This window comes from Erinaceus europaeus, chromosome 12, assembly GCF_950295315.1.
Source record: "Erinaceus europaeus chromosome 12, mEriEur2.1, whole genome shotgun sequence".
NCBI classification, from domain to species: Eukaryota; Metazoa; Chordata; class Mammalia; order Eulipotyphla; family Erinaceidae; genus Erinaceus; species Erinaceus europaeus.
In genome coordinates, this window is record NC_080173.1 from 96,113,452 (window position 1) to 96,135,247 (window position 21,796).

Genomic DNA, 21,796 nt, shown 5'->3' on the forward strand with positions numbered 1-21,796 from the left:
CAAAGTTATAGTTGGGACTACATTTCTATATGTTTCATTTGCTCATGGAAAATTCATTGTAGTACAGAAAGAGAGAGAGGGAGAGAGGAAGGGAGGGAGGGAGGGAGGGAGAAAGGGAGAGAAGGAGGGAGGGACAGAGAGAAAGAGAGAGAGACAGAACAAGAGAACAAGAGAGACAGAGAGGACAAGAGAGCACAGCACTGCTTCACTACCTGTATTTTCCCATGTGGTAGTCAGGAGCTCACACTCTACCAGGTAAGTTAGCTCCTGGTCCCCTGGGTTTTCAAAAGTTTTATAAGCTGCATTTTCTTAGATACTAATATAGTCAAGAAGTACTAATCTGGTAGAAAAGTTCTTCCCTGGAAAAAAAAAAGAGATTCTGGTTTCTCTGTACCCACCTCATAAGTAGCATCTGCTATGATGTCATTTCCTACGCTAATGCCAAAGATTAATCAGCAGACAAAAATAAACAACATTCAGATCTACACAGAATGTTTGTTCTGGAGAGGTAATCACACAAATCATCACCATCAGCAGATGCAAGTAACAAGAAATACAAAAAGAAAATTCTCCAATAAAAGAATTTTACTGGGGGACGTGACTTAAGATTAGTGAAATCTCTGAAACAGAAGTGAAGCTCAGGGGTTCTGCTGGGGAAAATCAAGCTTCTGGAAATCTTCAGAGAAAGTTACCATACAGTGTGGGTGTTTTGTATACTCCAAGAGGAGCCAGAGTGCAAACCTGAATTATTCCAGCCAGGAGGGTGTGCTGTTTCCCAACCTTGTCATAGTCTCCCACTGCTCGTTTCCCTAGCTAGTAGTTAGTTCCCTGTCTTCCAGAAGACAAACCCAAGACTCCTGACTTAAGAAAATGAAGCAAACAGACCTGATGTGCAAACAGTAACAGGGCCATACAATCTGAGGGGAGAAGCCCAGCAGCTGCTCTGCACTTCTTTATTCTACCAAGTAACTTACTAGAGTTGATCTTTGAAATCTTTCTTGCTTTCATTGGTGAAGGTTCATGTGTTATATATTTGGTATCAAAAAAAATTGAGTCTGCTTAACTTATCAACATTTTTTAAAGTTTATGAACTTAAAAAGCAATTTAAAAATTCTTGGGAAGGAAGAAGTATTGAGAGTCTTCTTATAGAATTGTGATGTGTGTACTATATTTTAACGTTAATTTCTGGTGTGAAATAAGAAAATGTGAGAATTATTAGCATTTTTCTTCTGAAACATTAAAAGAGTGCTTGCTTACTTATTTTGTAGGTGTGATTTTACAAAAACTGAACAGTTAGTAAGAAAACTCTTCAAAGAAAGGGACCGAGTTACTGAATGCTTATGTCTAACATGGTCTGGTACTTTTTTGAAATCTGGTGCCCTCAGCATTTAAAAAAAATTTTTTTTTAATTTTCCTACCAGAGCACCTCAGCTCTGGTTTAGGTTGGGGTGGGAGATGGAACCTGGGACTTCTGGAGCCTCAGGCATGAGAGTCTCTTTACATAACCATTATGCTATCTACCCCTGCCCTCTCAGCTTTTATTTTGCCATGTTAGTTTCAAACAATTATAGTGAAACTGAGACTCCAAGCATACCAGTTTGTAGTCTAAACAACTTTCCCTAATATATTACTTTTATTTAAACCCAAATACAACGAACTTGCGATGGATGTTGTTGTTTTTTTTTTTTTGGGGGGGGTGACTTAAAAAGTCATTCACCAGGGGGCTGGGTGGTTGGAGCACCTGCTTAAGTGCACGTATTACCATGCATAAGGACCCAGTTTCAAGCCCCCAGTCCCCACCTGCAGGAGGAAATCTTAACGAGTGGTGGAGCAGTGCTGCAGTTGTCTCTCTCTCACCCTATTTCCCCCTGCTCTCTCAATTTCTCTCCGTTCTATCAAATAAAATAAAGTTTAAAAAAAATTTTTAAAGGTTAGTCAACAAAACTAAAAGTTTTGTTCTATTATCTTTTCTTTCTCACTTGCCCATATTGTCAATTATATCCAGAAAGACTAGAGCTGAATAATCCTAAAACAGAAAAGATTTGAAAGAAGGGAGATAGTGGAATTATTTACACACTCAAAGGAGAACACACATACCTTTTATTTATTTAAAGAAGGGGGGGTGGGCAGTGGCACACCAGGTTAAGCACACATAGTATGAAGCAAAGGACCCACGCGATGATTCTGGTTCCAACCCCTGGGTCCCCACCTCCAGGAGTGGGTCACTTTACAATCAGTGAAGTAAGTCTATAGCAGTCTATCTTTCTATCTTCCCCTCCCTTCTCAATTTCTCTGTCCTATCCAACAAAATGTAAAAACAATGGTCCCTAGAAGCAGTGGATTCATAGTGCTGGCACCAAGACCCAGTGATAACTGTGGAGGCAAAAGAGAGATGGGGGAAGCCTAAGAGACACCCCAGCACTACCACAAAGTTGTCCTTGGTTCTCTCCTAAATTTTGGATGTGGGAGGTGTTTTTCCCAACACCAAATGTGCTTTTCATGCGGTAAGGCTAACACTCTACCCCATCAGCTATCTCCTAGTTACCTCCTGTTTTTTTTTTTAAAAACAAAATAAAATAATAAAATAAAATAAAAAGCAACAAAAATAGAAGAAGACAAATAGTTAAGAGGGTGAGCGCTACAACACATTTAAGAGAAATGAACTATAGTACTGATTCAGCTTTGCACTGACCGACTCTACCTTTTGGCCTTATACCTTCATTTTTAGAACTTTAGGGTAGCCCTAAACCTATAGTTACAAAACTTGTTTGCAGGAGAACTCACACAGACATCTCATGGAGCCATGTGGGGGAGCTGCTATATGGTGTGCACTGCTTGAAAAACACTGAACTCAGGAGTCAGGCTGTAGCACAGCAGGTTAAGCGCAGGTGGTACAAAGCACAAGGACTGGCATAAGGATCCCGGTTCGAGCCCCGGCTCCCCACCTGCAGGGAAGTCGTTTCACAGGCGGTGAAGCAGGTCTGCAGGTGTCTGTCTTTCTCTCCCGCTCTCTGTCTTCCCCTCCTCTCTCCATTTTTCTCTGTCCTATCCAACAACTACGACAACAATAATAACTACAACAATAAAAAAATTAAAAAAAAGAAAAAAATTGAACTCATATCTTAGACTAGATGCTCTGGCTTCATAGCACTAAAATTCTGTTAAGATATTAATTTGTACTTATTGTACTTTTATTATAAATATTATTGTTATTATTTTGCCAGAGCACTGGTAGTTCTGGCCATTGGTAAGACTGTGGAATGAAGTTGGAAACTCTTGCATTCAAGTCTAATGTGAGGTCACCATGCTATCTCTCCAGCTCTATTTAAAATGATTATTTATTTATTTATTTATTTTTCCCCCTCCAGGGTTATTGCTGGGCTCGGTGCCTGCACCATGAATCCACCGCTCCTGGAGGCCATTTTCCCCCCTTTTGTTGCCCTTGTTGTAGCTTCGTTGTGGTTATTATTATTGCCCTTGTTGACGCAATCCATTGTTGGATAGGACAGAGAGAAATGGAGAGAGGAGGGGAAGACAGAAAAGGGGAGAGAAAGATAGACACCTGCAGACCTGCTTCACCGCCTGTGAAGCGACTCCCCTGCAGGTGGGGAGCTGGGGGCTCGAACCGGGATCCTTACGCCGGTCCCTGCGCTTTGCGCCACATGCGCTTAACCCACTGCGCCACCGCCCGACCCCCTTAAAATGATTTTTAATAAAGATGTGTTATGTGTTACTAAGAGCCTCAAACATTTCTGCGTCCAGTATTGGCTGTTTAATAAATATAAATGTCAATTTAAAAAGCAAAGTGAAGAATCCCAAAACATACAAAAAGGTGATGACAAGAAAAAAGTTAGTGAAGAGGGAGAGGGAGAGGGACATGGACAGGGAGGGGGCCAGACTTGCAGCCACCTGCAGAGGAAACAGTATACAAGCGGTCACTCAGATGGAAAAGAGCTTCACAAATACAATAATGTAAAAGAAAGCTGGTATGGTCTCCCCAAATTAAAGATATAAACACAAGCAAAAGGAAAAAAGTTATTGAAAGATTATTCAACATAGAACACTACTTGACAATATTTTTATAATGCCTATGCCAATATTTAGTAATGATGAACATTTTCTAAGAGTATTTTATAAACTGGTATGTTCAGGTTATTGGAATCCATATACTGTTTTGTTGGCCAAAGAAAACATCATCCTCTTGGAAATAGCAAAGGAAAATGTATTTTACAAAATTAGCATTAAGAAATGAAAAGGGGGGGGGAAGGGAAAGAAAGCTGACAAGGTATCTTGTTAACAACTCAGTGTGTCATAAAAGTAGTAAATTTATCTAAGTATGCATTATCAGATTATCACTTTAGTTTGTGTGGCTTTTTCCAGTAGCTAGAAAGAATCATCCTGGAAGAATATCAGAACACTATCTACATTGCCAAATTTGTATGCTGAATAATATAAAAGGGTTTTTTTCCACTTTTACTAGTGATTTGAAAGTATTTTTTTACAAAGTTATAAAATGTAAAGGGCATAATAATCTAAACCCATAATACATAGTGTGTGTAAATCACCACACATTTCACCAAAAGTTTGTGCCACCCCCTCCTGTCACCAGGTAACCATCATAGTTTTCACAAAGTCCAAGAGACAGTTGTTTTGGGGTTTTTTTCTAAACTTTTTATTTTTTTATTTATTCCCTTTTGTTGCCCTTGTTTTATTGTTGTAGTTATTATTGTTGTTGTCGTTGTTGGATAGGACAGAGAGAAATGGAGAGAGGAGGGGAAGACAGAGAGAGGGAGAGAAAGACAGACACCTGCAGACCTGCTTCACCGCCTGTGAAGCGACTCCCCTGCAGGTGGGGAGCCGGGGGCTTGAACCAGGATCCTAACGCCGGCCCTTGGGCTTTGTGCCACCTACATTTAACCTGCTGTGCTACTGCCCAACTCCCGAGACAGTTGGGTTTTTTTTTTTTTTGGTGTTTTTTTGTTGTTGTTGTTGTTGCAAGTTAATTTACTTCAGTCATCTGTTTTCTACATACGAAAGAAATCATTGGGTAGATGTCCTTTACCTCTTTACTTATTTCACTCAGCACAATCACTTCCAGTCCCATCTATTTTTTTCCAAATGATATAATCTCATCTGTTTTATTATTGATTTCTGTCCAATGATCTGTCTCTTGCCCTTAGTGCTTTTTTTTAATTTATTTTTTATTTAAGAAAGGATAAATTAACAAAACCATAGGGTAGGAGGGGTACAACTCCACACAATTCCCACCACCCAATCTCCATATCCCATACCCTCCCCTGATAGCTTTTGCATTCTCTATCCCTCTGGGAGTATGGACCCAGGGTCATTGTGGGTTGCAGAAGGTGGAAGGTCTGGCTTCTGTAATTGCTTCCCCACTGAACATGGGCGTTGACTGGTCGGTCCATACTCCCAGTCTGCCTCTCTCTTTTCCTAGTAGGGTGGGGCTCTGGGGAAGCGGAGCTCCAGGAAACAGTGCTTTTTATTGAAATCTCCTATTATTATTGTGCTGCTGTCAATGTATTCCCTTGAGGTCAGTTAGAAATGATTTTGTGGGGGCCAGGCGGTGGCGCACCTGGTTAAGTGCATGCATTACAGTGCACAAGGAGCCAGGTTCAAGCCCCTGGTCCCCACCTGCAGAGGGAAGGCTTCATGAGTGGTGAAGCAGAGCTGCAGGTGTCTCTCTGTCTCTTTCCCTCTCCATCTCCTCTACCCTCTTAATTTCTATCTCTATCCAGTAATAAATAATAAAGTAAATTAAAAATCACAACAATATTTTTTTTTAAAAAAAGAAATGATTTTGTGGAGGGCCAGGTGGTGGCACAGCTGGCTGAGCACACAGGCTCAAGCCCTCAGCTCCCTAGGGGAGCAGGAAACAGTACTGTAGGTGTCTCCTTTCTCTCTCCTTCTCTACTTCTTCCCTCTCAGTTTCTGTCTCTCTCCAAAAAATAGTAAAAAAGAAAAAATTTTAATTATTTTGTATGAGGAGCCGGGTGGTGGGGCACTTGGTTGAACACACATACTATAATGCACAAGGAACCAGGTTCAAGCCCCCAGTTCCCACCTGCAATGGGAAAGCTTCGAGAGTGGTGAAGCAGTGCTGGCTGCAGGAGTTTCTCTGGTGTTTCCTCTCTTTCTCTGTCTCTCTCTCCATATATATATATATATATATATATATATATATATATATATATATATATATAGCCTCCAAGCCTATCGCTGGGGCTTAGTGCCTGCACTATGAATACACTGCTCCTATGGCCATTTTTTTCTTTTTTTTTTTTTTAATAGTACAGAGAGAGGTTGAGAGGGATGGGGAAGACAGAGAGGGAGAGAGATAGACACCGTTTGTGAAGTGACCCCCCCCCTGCAGGTGGGGAACCAGGGGCTCAAACCAGGATCCTTGCGCTTTGTACTATGTGAGCTACCGCCTGCCCCCCTCTGGTCTCTCTCTGTTATCTTACCTCTCAATGTCTGGCTGTCTCTGTCCAATACGTAAAGATAATACTCTCACTCCCAACTTAGATCCTTTCCACCATCATGCACCACGACACCAAAGCAGCTCCCACCCAACTCCCTGCCCTCCTTCCCCAGAGCCCTTTGCTTCTTTGCAACACACCAAACCAGTCCAGGTTTTACTTTGTTTCCCCTTTCTGTCCTTGTTTCTCAGGTTCTGCCCATGAATGAGATCATCCCATATTCCTCCTTCTCTTGCTGACTTGTCTCAACATGATTCCTTCAAGATCCATCTAAGATGAGGTGAAGAAAGTGTCTTCATCATTCTTAATAGCTGAGTAGTATTTCATTATGTGTATCTACCACAGCTTTCTTAGCTACTCATCTGCTGTTAGACACTTGGGTTGTTTCTAGGTTTTGGCTTTTGTAAATTGTGCTGCTATGAATATAGGTATACACGGATCTCTTTGGATGGGTGTTTGACTCCTTAGGATATACTGCCTAATTCTTCCCTGCCGTATTTTGTTGAGTTTTTAGGTATTCTCACTGCTTTTTCTAGTTGACTGGGGAGAGTAAAGTGCATCTGCCATTATTCCATAGCTACACCTCTGAAAGTCCCCCTCCTCCACCTCACCCTTTTAGTAGTTCTTGAAAAGCAGGATTAGTGATGGAAAATTCCTTCAGCTTCTATATATTTCAGAAGATTGTTGTTTCTCCTTCATATCTGAAGAATAACTTGGCAGGATACTGTATCTGTAGCTGGAAGTTCTTTGAACAATTTAAATATGTCATTCCACACTCTCTTTGCCTCAAGGGTTTGTGATGAAAGCTTGATACTCCTACCTATGCACGAGTTTCTTCCTTTCCCTAGCAGCCTGTAATATTTTTTCATTGTCTTTGCTTTTGGGTAGTTTTACGATGATGTGTCTTGGTGTGAACCACTTTGGGTTTAGGAATTTGGGTATTCATTCAGTTTCCTGGGTGTCTATGTTTTGAATATTGCCCAGGTGTGGAAGGTTTTTCTGCTGTAATTTCTTTTAAGTACGTTCTCTATTCCTCTCTTTTTCCTTGGGTATCTAATTCTTATATTTGTTTTTTTCTAAAAACAATCTGCAATTTCACAGAGGATTACTTCATTTTTAAACCTTCCCTTTCCAACTTTTTTGAATCCACAAATTGCAGTGATGTGTCTTCTAGCACTGATAGTCTCTCCTCAACAAGATTTAGTCTACCTCCTAGGTCTGCTACTTGAGCTAGAGATATTTTTAAGGTGTCTTTAAAGCCTGTTCAGAGTTTTTCTTTTATAATTCCTAACTTTTCAGAAAATTCTGTTTGGAGTTTTTCTTTTAAGTTCCGTAACTCTCTAGTGGAGTGGTCTCTGAATTATTGGATTTGTGGTTTGGATGTTTAATAGGACTTCCTGGGTTGCTTTCAAAATAAGTTTTTCTGAATTTGGCCTCTGGCATTTTTTCTAAGTCTGTGTACATCTGATCTTTTTTTGGTCACAGCTGCCATCTGAGTATGTCTAGATGTAAGCATGTAAGTGTGGTTTCTATAGTTGAGCCAGCAGGTGGGGTTGCACTGCTGGATTTTCTTGACTATATATTTTCTGTAGAAGCTCTATGCATAGCAGGTGCAACTGTGTCTCTCTTTCTCTCTGTTTCTCCTTCTCTCTATGTCCACTGCGCCCAGCAGACACAAGTACAAAGCCACAGTGCACCATAAAACAATTTTGTCATCAGCATTACAAACAATAAAGTAAGTGTATGGATGTTTTCACTCGTGTGGAACATACAGAGCTTAAGCAAACAAATTTGCAAAAAGAAAAGTAGCCCAGCTTTCTCTTAGACTCTATGAAAACTATGGTGGTTATCAGAGAGAAAAGGGCAGTGGCACAGGAACTTGGGTGGTAAATATAGTGAGCCGCACACTCCATGTAAATGAGTGTGAAATATACGCATGAGGTCTTATGATTTGTAAACTAAAGTTAAATCAATATGAAAAATAATTTTTAAAATCCCTAAGTATGGTTAAGTTGTAAAATTAAAATAGTAATAAAACGGGTTATTTGGACTCAGAAAAGTATGTCAAAACATGTTAACCCTCTTATCCTATGGTTTTGGTCAGTGTTCCCTTTTTATAAATAAAAACATATGTTTTTATAAATAAAACATATGATGTTTATAAATAAAAACATATGATGAGAGACAGAGAGAAATAGAGAAAATGAAAGAGAAAGAGATAAGACAATGCAGCATCCCACCGTTCATGAAGCCTCCCCCACAGATGCCCCCCTCACACAGGCCATGGTTTGAACCCGGGTCCTCACATAAGCTAGTAAGTGCTATCCACTGGGTGAGCCACCTATTAGCCCCCAACCAACGAAAGAAAAACATCTTTCTCCACAACTCCAAAAAGTATAAGTAAATTTAGACAAACTACTCACCCTCTATTACTAACAATTGCCTTTTTCAAGTGAATGTAATTTGCAGGAAAAATCCCCTGTAAAAGATAGAAGATTTCCCATTAGAAAAGAAAACCTGTGATTAATATTTTATGTTCAAACAGCAGTCAGGTTTCAGCATGTACATGTTCTATCAACAACACAGAAGATCACATAATGTAGCAATTAGGTTGCATATTAATCAGAAATGAAGAGTTGCACAAACTATATTAGATAAGAATTATATTGTCATTTATACCCATTATCTTCAGGACAAAATATCCTAAAGTAGCCACAAACCATTGTTTTTAGGTTAGAAATTGGAAATGTCCCATCCAATCATTTTCAGAATGCGTACATATGTATAGAATTTAGCGATCATCTACACAACAAATGGTAGCATCTGATCAGGATTACATAGATATCTAACTCTGGAGAAATAATTCCCAGAGTTGGATAACATTTACAATGGGTAGAATAAAACTTGGGGGTTTATATAAATACTTCTTCTACTTAATTATATTATTATTATTGAGAAAATGTTTTATAAGACTACGGGTTTCTTTGTCTTAGGAGTACAATTTATACCACCGCAGAATATATATTAGCATATGTTTAACCCCACCAAGTGCCGTAACCCTACACTTTAAGGTACTCCATCCCCTACTCAAACTAGTTCCTTTCCCCCATCTCTTATGGAAACTTCAAATCTGCCAACATAGACTAAAGGTCAGACTAAAGTACAGAATTTCAATAATGAAAACTGCATGGCATAGAATTAAAAATAAACACACGATTCTATTCAATAAAATAGAACTGAATGCCCAGAAATAAACTCTTAGACATATGGACATCTAATTTTTGACAAAGGAACCAAGAATTTTAAAACAGAGAAAAAAATTCTTTGCAACAAATAGTACTAGGGAAACTAGATAGCTCTATACAGATGAATGAAACAGGATCATTATATATTTCCATGTACAAAAGTCAACACAAAAGTGGATTAAAGATCTGAATGTTAGACCAGAAGTCATAAAACGCACAGAATAAAAAGTAGCCAGGGACACAAGGAACCACATTTCTCCCAGTCCTGGGAGCTCTGGGACTTTGCTTGCATTTCTTTCTTTCTTTTTTTAATATAATACTTTAAATTTTTTTATTATTTGATGGAGACAGAGAGGAATTGAGAGGAAAGAAGGATATAAAGAGGGAGAGAGACAGAGAGACACCTGCAGCCCTGCTTCACCACTTATGAAGCTTCCCCCTGCAGGTGGGGACCAGGGGTTTGAACCTGGGTCTTTGGTGCACTACAATGTGTGCACTTAAAAGCAGGTAAACCACCACCTGGACCCCACTTGAATTTCTTGATGCTTCTCCTCTTGATCCCTTGCCCCATTATACTGCCTCTACTGACCTCAACTAAATCAATGCAACCAATGCCACCATGCCACTTTATGCTACCACTGCCTTCTTGCTTCCAATTGCATCCAGAGACATCAAGCCTGAGATGTCAACCTTCCAAGTTGTCACCAAGTTGCAGACACTACTATGAATCCATCCTGAGCTCCCTGAGCAGATGACCTCACCAATGTGTGTCCCAGTCCATCTCCTCTCTAGAGCCCTACCCCTCCTAGGGAAAGACAGAAGCAGGCTGTGGGGTATGGTGCACAGTACTATGTGTGCTTAACCAGGTGCGCCACTGCCCAGCCCTCAGAAAATACTTTATTAATGTTTCATCTTGTATTTTATCTTGTTTTGTTTCTTAAGTCCCATCTCTTTGCTAATAAGGTTTAACTTTTATTTATTCATTCATTGCTTATTTTATTGGGGGGCATGAGAGGTTGGATCTTTGTCAACAACTGTATTATAAACCATTAACTGGTTTACAGGACAGTTTATGACACATGGGTGCAAATTCTTACAGATCATCAAAAAACAATCTTTAAAAATACAAAACAAGAAGGGGCGAGGTGGTGGCACAACTGGTTGAACACACATGTTACAGTGCACAAAGACCCAGGTTCGAGCCCCTGGCCCCCACCTGCAAGGGGAAAGCTTCACAAGTGGTGAAACAGGGCTGCAGGTGTTTCTCTGTCTCTCTCCTTCTCTGTCACCCACTTCCCTACCAATTTCTGGCTGTCTCTATCCAGCAAATAAGTAAAGATTTAAAAAAAAATACAAGACAAGAAGCCATCAGTCTTTAATCATTTAGCATAAATTTGCTGGTACTTATTTCCTTTTTGTTATGCTTCTCTTAAATTATATAACTAAAATGTAGTCACAAAAATATGTAACTACTGACAGGAAATTTTCATCTCAGTTTTTCTTTCTGAATGTTAATTTCACTATGAAATACACACAGAGAACAAAACAATTATATTTTAGGATTTTTTTTTTTTAGAACTGTTTTAAGAGCCAGTGAGATTGCCTGCTCACTTGGTAAGGTGCCTCCTTACCATATGCACAGCCCAGGCTCAAACCCTGGTACTACATAGAAGGTATTCTCTCTCTCTCTCTCTCTCTCTCTCTTTCTCTCTCCCTATGTCCCTCCCCCTCTCTGTCTCTGTCTCTGAATCTCTCTCTCTGAATTAAAAAGAGTTCTAGGATTAGTGAAATCACACTTTCTAGGATTAGTGAAATCACACTTTCTAGGATTAGTGAAATCACACTCTCTAGGATTAGTGAAATCTCCGGTTTCAAACACACGAAAATTATATTACAGGGACACCAAGGATGTGTCACTGTGTTTCAGCACATAATTTACATGTATAGGGCCCTGAGTTCAATCCCTAGCACCCCAAAATAAAGAGTACTGTTTTATAGAAAGAAATTATTTCTAAAGGTTTTTTAATTTATTTCATAAGGGACATATAATTTTATATGAGGAAGAGAGAAGTAGAAGTCAGGGATATTCCAGTAACATTGGAAGCCAGGGGCTGAACCAAGAATCTTAGACATGAATGTCCCATACTCTACTAGCTGAGCTATTTCCCAGGTCACTGCAAGAAATGTTTTACTTGGATAGTGCACTGCTTTGACATGTGTGCAACCCATGTTCAACCCTGGCACCCACCACACTAAAGGAAACTTCAGTAGTGTGATATCTATCTATATCTTTCTCTCCTTCTTTCTTTCTCCCTCCCTTCCTCATTCATTCTCTCCCCTCAGCCCTCTCTTTCTCTTTCTGCCTCTGTCACGATCAGAAAAAAAAAAAGAGAAAAAAAAGAAGTATTTTACCATTTACTATTTCTAATGCTGTATTCACCTCTGGTTTGTGTATTACTTACTTGGGTTATTTCAAGTTTTATTTTATTATTAGCATAGATCATATGTAACTGTGTACTTTAATTAGTCATTTTTCTTTTGAGTCATGAACAGCAATAAAAAGAACACTGAAACTTTTACTTATCATCATGATTATATCACTAAAACAAAAATATAGAGAAATTAATTTTTGAGAAATATATTTTTATTTAAAATTGTACTGCTGATTCAACAGTGGGTTACAAGATTATAAGACTGCAGGGGTAAATGTTCATACCACATCTACCACCAAAGCTCTGTGTGCCACTCTCCCAATGGTAGCCACCAGACTTCTCGTAAAGTCTTCAAGATAGTTTGGCTACTTCTGGTGTCTGCTGCAAGGTTATGCAGTTTTAATTCTCCAGATCCCACATAAAAGCAAACCTCTTTGTCTATTTCACTAAGTATAATCACCTCCAGTTCCAGCCTTTTTGTTCTCAAAGGATATATCATCTTTTATTGCAGAGTAATATTCCATGGAATATATAATCCATAACTTATTTATCAGTCATCTGTCACTGGGCATTAAGGCTGATTCTGCTCTTTGCTATTGTGACAATGCAGCTAAGGATCTAAGAGTGTATATGTCTCCTTGAATTAGTGTTTTCATGTCCTCTGGCTACACTAAGGCAGTGCCTAGTAGGGCACTACTCCGCTCTGGCTTATACTAGTGCTGGGGACTGAACCTGGGACCTATAGTGCATCCGACATGACAGTCTATCACATAAACTGCTTGTATTCCCAACCGAACATTAAAAACATTCTGTTCCATGGTCCCCACCTGCAGGGAGAAAGCTTCATAAGATGTGGAGCAATGCTACAGATGTTTTATCTGCCCTTCTTCTCCCCTCATTTCTGTCTCGATCAGCAAAAGAAATAAAAAAGGAAAAGGGGGCCACTAGAGAGCTGTAGCATGGCTGTGCAGGCACCAAGCCCCAGAAAAAAATCATGGTGGCAAATAAGAATGTGTTTATTTTCATATGGGGAGGGGAGGGAGAGAGAAGCACATATTAACACTAGAACACTGCTCAGTTCTGGCATATGGTTGTGCATAACTATGTCTGTGCTTTCTCTTCAGCTCAAAAAGTGCATTTAAAAAGAGGTGTGTGTGTGTGTGTGTGTGTGTGTGTGTGTGTGTGTGTGTGTGTGTGTTTTTAATGATTTGATTGTGAAGTTAATGGCTTGCAATATAGTTGTTCACACATGGGTACAACTGTCTCATCTTCCTGCGATCATTGCAAGTGTGAGGACCACCAACTGATTATCTTTTATAAACAACACCAAATACACAAAATAACACTGCCACTGGATGATAGTCAGTTTGCAATACTATACTTTTATCTGTTAAATTTTTAAGTTTAAAGATGTATGTCGAAACTATTAAGAGGGATCGGGGCCAGGTGGTAGCTCCCCTCTCTGCCCTCCCCCCCCCCATCTGTCTCTCACATCTATCAAACATAAGAAAAGATTCAAAAAGGGCCACCAGATGTGGTGGACCCATACAGGTACTGAGTCCCTGTTAACCCTAGTAGGGGGGAAAGTATATAATTAGGTGTTATTAATGCTACAATTATCTAAAATTCTGCAGTGATCTTGGCATTACCAAAGTATACCATGTTAGAAGTACCATATTACTCCAAAGCAATTAAACCAATCTTAACAGACAAAATGAACTTTGATATTTTAGGTTAGTATTATTTAGTTTCCTTGTTTCCACTAGTTTGTCAAATAATAGCTAGAATTAAGCATAAAATTATATCTCCATAATCTAACTATCTTTGTTGGCAGAACAATTTAGAAATAGAAATGAGATTCTGGGAATTTTTCCTTAACTCCAAAATAGGACCGATAACCCTACTATAGAGGCCAGGCAGAAAAAGAATAACTTTTGAGACTACATGGAAAAGTCCGTAGTCTCAAGACCTTCCAGCCATCCCTGCCAAGATGTTAGACAGGTTAAGTAACTTTTTCTGAACATTTCAGTTAGCTTAGTCTCCAGATGACTTAGTCATAGGTGACAGCACATATACTAGAAGAACTGTTCAGATGACCCCAGTCAAGACCCATGCAGTATCACGAGCAATGAAAATGGTGCTTAGCTTAAGCCTCTACATTTTGGAAGATTTCACTATAAAATATCTGTAAAAAATTCACAGATATTTTACAAGTATTATCATGTATATCTCATATAAGATTTTCAAGCTATACAATGTACATTTAAGACTTTAATAATTGACATAAGAATTTTAGTCAAACACTAATACTGGAATCAGGTTGAGATGGAAAAGATTATAAATATCAATTATAAAAAAATAAATTTCCGGGAGTCGGGCGGTGGCGCAGTGGGTTAAGGGCACGTGGCGCAAAGCGCAGGGACCGGCGTAAGGATCCCAGTTCGAGCCCCCGGCTCCCCACCTGCAGGGGAGTCGCTTCACGGGCGGTGAAGCAGGTCTGCAGGTGTCTATCTTTCTCTCCCCCTCTCTGTCTTCCCCTCCTCTCTCCATTTCTCTCTGTCCTATCCAACAACAAAGCAACGTCAACAATGGCAATAATAACCGCAACGAGGCTGCAACAACAAGGGCAACAAAAAGGGGGGGAAATGGCCTCCAGGAGCGGTGGATTCATGGTGCAGGCACCGAGTCCAGCAATAACCCTGGAGGGAAAAAAAATAAAATAAAAATAAATAAATAAACTTCTTTTACTATAACATAGTTAAGCTTTCTGATCTCCCAACCCCTGGAAACGTTTTTCATTATCAAAACTCAGGAGCAAGGGACGAAGACCGCCAGCTGAGTAAAGCACTTACCCCAGCACCATGTGGGAGCTCCACGCGCAGGAAGCTTCAAGAGCAGCGAAACGGTGCTATGGTCTCCTTTCTCCTCTGTGTCTCTCTCCCCTCTTGTTTCTCTACCTCTCTGCCTCCCTCTCCATCTGATATTGAAGGAAGGGGAAGAGTCCACAATAGAAGAACAAGGCCCCAGTGTAAGGAGGGAAAACACCTCAGGTGTGGGAAAGGGATATTACTGACATGTACTGAATCAAGGTAACGTGCTATCAAACATAATGAGTAAGCTATCCCCCTGCCAGTAAGAATTACCAGCAGTACCAATAATGAGAAGCCCTGTCAAATTAAATTTGAAGATAATGTTGACTTACCTTAAGACTAACAAAATGAATGATTCAAATGATAAAACCGATTAGACTCTGAACAAAGCTTACTATAATTTTGATGTTTTCTATACAAGAAAAAACACAATGCAGCAAATATTAAGCTGCAGAGAATGTATAAGAAAGGCTTCTAATATTGATTATATGAAAACATAAGCAGGAGGAATTCTTTGCAAATGTAAATTTTTCCCTATAGGTATTATGACTGCCCATTAAAATACATGTCATATAATTTGCTTGATGAAAATAATATGAATTGATAACAGAATAAACATAAAATATAATTCAGAAAATTAGAATTCTATCTGTACAGGTCTTGTCTAACCTGGTACTTTAACAAGAATCTTATTAATAGCATATACCTAACAGAACATCAAGAGGAACTTTCTTCCAGCTTGTATCTTAGAAATAAATTCATCTAACTAATTACATGGCTCTGTTGGACTAGATCTATGAATAAGTTCCTTTATTTTCTATGAAATAGTTGAAGGGAAAATATTAAGTAGATTAAGGCTTTTTCAAATGAGCTTTACAGCTGTGACCATACTGATTTCACTACCCTCTTCTTCCTCCCTTCCTCTGTCTGCCTTTTTCCTCTCTCTCTCTCTCTTTCTCTCTCTCTCTCATTTTATGTCATCCTCAGGGCTCCACTGCTCTGAGCTGACTTTTTTCAGCTAGAAAAAGAGAGACAAAAGGAGAGAGGGAAAGATATTACAGCACTGAAGTTTTCTCCAGTGCAGTGGGAGTCAGGATGGAATGTGGGTACACCATACCACCCTCTTCAACCCTAGTGTTTTTTTTTTTTTAATAATACTACTGATACAATCTAATTAGTATTATAAAGCGAAGGGCAAGTCTGAGTGATATGAAAGATTAACGAGTAGGGGCCAGGTGACGGTGCACCTGATTGAGCACACCCATTACAATGCACAAGGACCCAGCTTCAAGCCCCTAGTCCCAAATGTAGGGGGACAGCTTCACAAGTGGTGAAGCAGGGCTGCAGGTGTCTCTCTGTCTCCCCCTCTCTATGTCCTCCTCCTCCCCTCTCAATTTCTCTGTCTCTGTCCGATAATAAACACAGGAATAAGTAAATAAATTTAAAAGTTTAACAAGTAATATTTCTATATCAAAAAAATTAGGCAGTTTCCCACATTAGGAAGTGTTAACAATAAACTTGTCATTACCTTTACATTTGGCTTTTTTGTTGAAACTCCTCTGTACCAACCTAAAACAAAGCATACAAATGGTATTAAAATCTTGTTATCATTTTCTGTAAGAGATATAATAGGAGGGTGTTTTAGGAAAAAAAGATGTTATTACATAATTTTCTGATAAATTCACACAAATTGTGACCTTACTGTGAGTACTTCATTTCAAAAGGAATTAAGTAAAACAATCCCTATTTTCCTCAAAAGGTTCAAGTCCTGTCAACTGATTAAAACATATTGCAAGAGACCTCAAAGACTGTAAGTTAAATCCATAAATATTGCCAGATAAAAATGGAAGGGGCAGGAAATGGCAAGATCATACTGGCTTTGGGGTGGCAGACAAATGCAGCCCAGCTTTTGTTGCCAGGTCCTACTCTGATACACCATCCTCACTTGTTGGCCTCCTACCTGCTTTCACCTGCCTTCAATGATTCCCCCCACAGTATTTATTCAGCATTAATAAGTCTCAATTATACAATAAAGGTAATTCAAAAAATATATATGCACCCTATGTACATAAGAACACAGTTCATATGAGTCAAAATGTGAAATCAAACTCAATTCCCATCAACAAGTAAGCTGTGGAATACATATTCCATGGAATATTACCCTGCCATTAAAAACTACAACACTGTGTCTTTTTCGAACAAAAACAGACAAAGCCAGAGATTATTGTGTTAAATGAAAAAGGAAGTGAATGGGGCCAGGATGTAGCACACCAGGTTAAGCATACTTAGTATGAAAATGGAAATGAAAAACAAGTATAAAGTAGTTTCGTTCATATATAAATATCTTTAAAAATGAACTTGCGAAATTCATAACCAAACTGGCATTCAGTATCTGTGAAATCTATTTTGGTTATTGGAGAGAAAGGGGGAGTGTGGATAGTAAGTCGGATACAACCATCACAGTAATCACAAAGCAAAAATATGAACTGGAGATAATCAGAAGAAAAGCAATTGACAGAACTACCAGGAAAAGTCATCTAAATTAAAAGCAGGTAAAAAACAAACAGAGACAAAAGACAGAATGGCAGTAAGCTCCACATATTAATGGGCACCCTGCGTGTGAATGGTCTGAACCCACCAATCAAAACAGAGAGCACATTTCAGAGCTATGGTCTTGCTGGAATAGCCACCTCAAACCTCACTTTCCCTCACAACCAAAAAACACAAAAATGTGTTCTCCACACTGCTGCTCACAGAGCTGTGTTAATCTGCATTCCCAACAAGAGGGTATCGAAGTTCCCTCCCATATCCTCACCAGCAACTATCATTTCTTGCTTTACTGATGTAGGCCATTCTCACAGATGTGAAGCAGTATCTCATGATGGTGTTAATTTGTGTTTCCCTAACAATAAGCGATGTGGAACAGTTTCTCCTATCAATGGGCCATCTGGATAGCTTTAGAGAACTGTCTATTCAGATCTTTTAAGGGAGTTGGGCAGTAGCACAGTGGGTTAAGCGCAGGTGGCGCAAAGTGCAAGAACCAGCATAAGGGTCCCAGTTGGAGCTGCTGGCTCCCCACCTGCAGGGGAGTCGCTTCACTATCAGTGAAGCAGGTCTGCGGGTGTCTCTCTTTCTCTCCCCCTCTGTCTTCCTCTCTTATTCTCCATTTCTCTCTGTCTTATCCAACAACAACGAAATAAAAAAATGACATCAATAACAACAACAACAATAATAACTACAACAATAAAGCAACAAGGGCAACAAAAGGGAATAAATAAATAAATAAAAAGATCTTTTGCTCATTTTACCATTGTTAAGTTTGTTCTTGATGTGGTTGAGTTCTTTGTAAACTTGTAATTTAAGCCCCTTGTTAGCTGTAAGTTGGGCAAATTTCATCTCCTAGTTAACTAGTTGTCTCTCTATCTTTGGAGCAATTTCCTTCAATGTGTACAAGCCTTTCAATCTGACATAGTTCCGTTTGCTTATTATCCAGTTCCCGAGGACCATGAAGTTGTCTCCAAATACGTTGTCGGAAAAATCATGACATAACTTTTTGTGTTTTCCTATCCAAAAATGTGCCATGACTTTTCCGACAACCCTATACATCTCTGCTATTAAGGCCTTCATTTTTCTCTGTTTTCTTGTATGCATTTTATAGTCTCAGGTCTAATATCTGGTCTTTAGTCCATTTCGAGCGCCTATTTTTTCCAATGCCATTTGTTAGTGGCTTTCTTTTCCCCACCGAAAAGAGCTTCTGTGATGCAGTAAATTTCTATATATGTGTGTTCTTAGGTAAATACCCTGTGAGCCAGTGATACTGCTCCTAGGTGTAGACATGAAAGAAGAAATATACTTATAGCTGTGTGATTCACAAAAGACAAAGTATGGACAAAACGTAAAATGCCTAATGGCAGATGACTAAATAAAGAAGTTGTGACATATGTATAAACAATGGAATATTATTTTGCAATCAAGAAGGTAAAATTATATCATTTGAAATAAAATGGGTAGAACTGAAGGTGATTATGTGAAGTGACAGAAGAAGTAAAAGACAACTACCAAAACCAGCTTGGTACTGGAATAAAAATGGACATTTGGATCAATGGAACAGAACTGAGAACCTAGAAATGAGCCCACGGGACCAGGGTGGTGGTGTACCTGGCTAAGTACACGTTACAGTGCACAAGGACCCAGGTTCGAGCCCCAGTCCCCAGCTGCAGGAGGAAGCTTTACAAGTGGTAAAGCAGGGCTAGAGGTGTCTATCTCTCTCCTTATCACCCACTTCCCTCTCGATTTCTGGCTGTCTCTACCCAATAAATAAATAAAGATAATAATAATATATGACACAGTCCCAGGCCTTGCAGATTTGATCTCAAGCTCGACAGCTCTGCCAAAGCCGTGCTCTGTCAAATCACCTCTCAGGCCAAGAAGCACCCTAGCTTGATCCCCTCTTCATCTTTATTGGAGCTGGAGGTACTGGAGCAGCACTGTAGGTCAGGTGCCCACTGGCACTGTTCAATCCAGATGTCAGCTGGGACAGAAAGAATAACCCAGAACCCTGGAACAAACTGGGTCCCCATGATCAACACAAGTTCTACTCAGTGAATGTGGACTACAGCAAACTGAAGAAATAAGGTCCAGATTTCAAGATGAAGCATCTTACTATAAAGCTGCTTAAAATGAAGGGCTTCCAGAAGCCATCCGCACAATTTTCCAATTAACCAGGAACTCTCTCCCCTTTAAATACACAAAATCATGTTTGTGTATTATTTAGGTTTACACTGATTAACAAATATCTGAAATGTGAAAAAATAATATGTATGTATGCAGAGGAGACAAAGCTTATAAAACAAAGTAACCGCAGTCAGAAGTTTTGCAATACAGATACTACTGTTCATTCTATGAAACAGAGCTGAATATACAGTGGTCTTAAAATCGTGCTTCATTTAGCTGGAACTTTAAGAAATCATATTGAGATAAGTCAAAAAGAAGACAGATAATGAATGATCACAATCTGAAGTAGATCTTAAGAAACAAGGGCAGAAAGGGAAAACACACGTGAAACTTGGTCTGGGTTTGGTATACTGCTCCAAAACAGAGAGGAAATGTTAGACTCAAATGTCAACAACTGTACTGGAAACGACTAGCCTCCCAATAAAATGATTTAAAAACCATCTTAAAGAAAATCAGTAAGACTTGGAAAGGAACTGTAATGAATCTGTACAGCACTCTGGGAATGATGGCCATTTATAAGACATTAATTGTTCTAGTCCACAAACATGGAATATCTTTGCATTTTCTTGTTGTCTTCCTCAGTTCTCTTAGTAGTGACTCACAGTTTTCAGTGTACACTACTTACTTCTTTTGTTAAGTTTATTCCTAGGTATATAATTCTTTTTGACGTTATTATAAGGGGACTGATTTCTGGAATTCCTGTCTACTACTTGCATAAAGAAATACCAATGACTTTTAGATTAATTTTGTAGCCTACCACCTTACTATATTGCCTAATAACTTACAAGAGTTTTCTGCTGGATCTTTTTTAGTTTCTTTTTTTAATATTTATTTATTCCCTTTTGTTTTTTTATTGTTGCACTTATTCTTGTTGTCATCGTTGTTGAATAGGACAGACAGAAATGGAGAGAGGAGAGGAAGACAGAGAGGGGGAGAGAAAGACAGACACCTGCAGACCTGCTTCACCGCCTGTGAAGCGACTCCCCTGCAGGTGGGGAGCCGGGGGCTCGAACCGGGATCCTTATGCTGGTCCTTGTGCTTTGTGCCACGTGCGCTTAACCCGCTGCGCCACCACCCGACTTCTTTCTTTTCGAGTTTCTAATATATATATATTATCACATCATGTGCAAATAGTGATAGTTTTATTTCTTAGATTTTCTTTTTTTTGCTTTTATATACAATACATTTATATATAATTTACACATAGTGCTTTAATTTTTTTTAATTTTTTCTTTATTTTAGATAGTGACAGAGAGAAATTGAGAGGGGAGGGGAAGATAGGGAGAGCGACAGAGACACACCTGCAGACCTACTTCACCACTGTGAAGCTTTCCTCCTGCAGGTGGGGATCAGGGGCTTGAACCTGGGTCCTTGTGCACTGTAATGTATGCACTCAACCAGGTACACCACTGCCTGGCACCTACACAGTACTTTTATGTATAATACACATGCCTGCAGTCCTCTATGTCTTTATTTACTTTTTATTATCTTTACATTTTATATTTATATATTTTATAATTTAGGTTACAAGATTGTAAAATTAGAGGTCATCTCATTATATTCCTATGTCTTCGACCTTGCAGTTTCTCTATGGAATGAGATATACTAGAACAATGTGATATGTACTTATGTGCTCAGCCAAATTTATCCTAGAGGCAACTGCAAAATTCCCACCACTAAAAAAATTCAAGGAGTCGGGCAGTAGCACGGTGGGTTAACCGCATGTGGCCCAAAGCGCAAGGATCGGTGTAAGGCTCCTGGTTTGAGCCCCCAGCTCCCCACCTGCAGGGGAGTCGCTTCACAGGTGGTAAAGCAGGTCTGCAGGTGTCTGTCTTTCTCTCCCCCTTTCTGTCTTCCCCTCCTCTCTCCATTTCTCTCTGTCCTATCCAACAACAATAGCAATAACAATAAGGGCAACAAAATGGAAAAAAAATGGCCTCCAAGAGTAGTGGATTATGCACCGAGCCCCAGTGATAACCTGGAGGCCAAAAAAAAAAAAAAAAAATCAGGACTCTGTT

The 21,796-nt window shown here is 39.4% G+C and overlaps 1 protein-coding gene and 1 pseudogene across 6 annotated transcripts in view; one reads left to right on the forward strand and one right to left on the reverse strand.

Annotated features, from left to right (window-relative positions):
• The window catches only part of DOCK3 (dedicator of cytokinesis 3), a 321,851-nt gene that overhangs the window by 250,444 nt on the left and 49,611 nt on the right, over window positions 1-21,796 (reverse strand). For all 6 annotated transcript variants that reach the window (XM_060204601.1, XM_060204600.1, XM_060204599.1 and 3 more), the window contains exons 3-4: window positions 16,573-16,613; window positions 8,921-8,976 (exon numbers count right to left, since the gene is read on the reverse strand). In XM_060204601.1, coding sequence (XP_060060584.1) covers window positions 8,921-8,976; window positions 16,573-16,613 — 97 coding nt within the window. The remainder of the gene's footprint in view (window positions 1-8,920; window positions 8,977-16,572; window positions 16,614-21,796) is intronic.
• Window positions 17,130-19,758, forward strand: LOC107522765 (cytochrome c oxidase subunit NDUFA4-like; annotated as a pseudogene).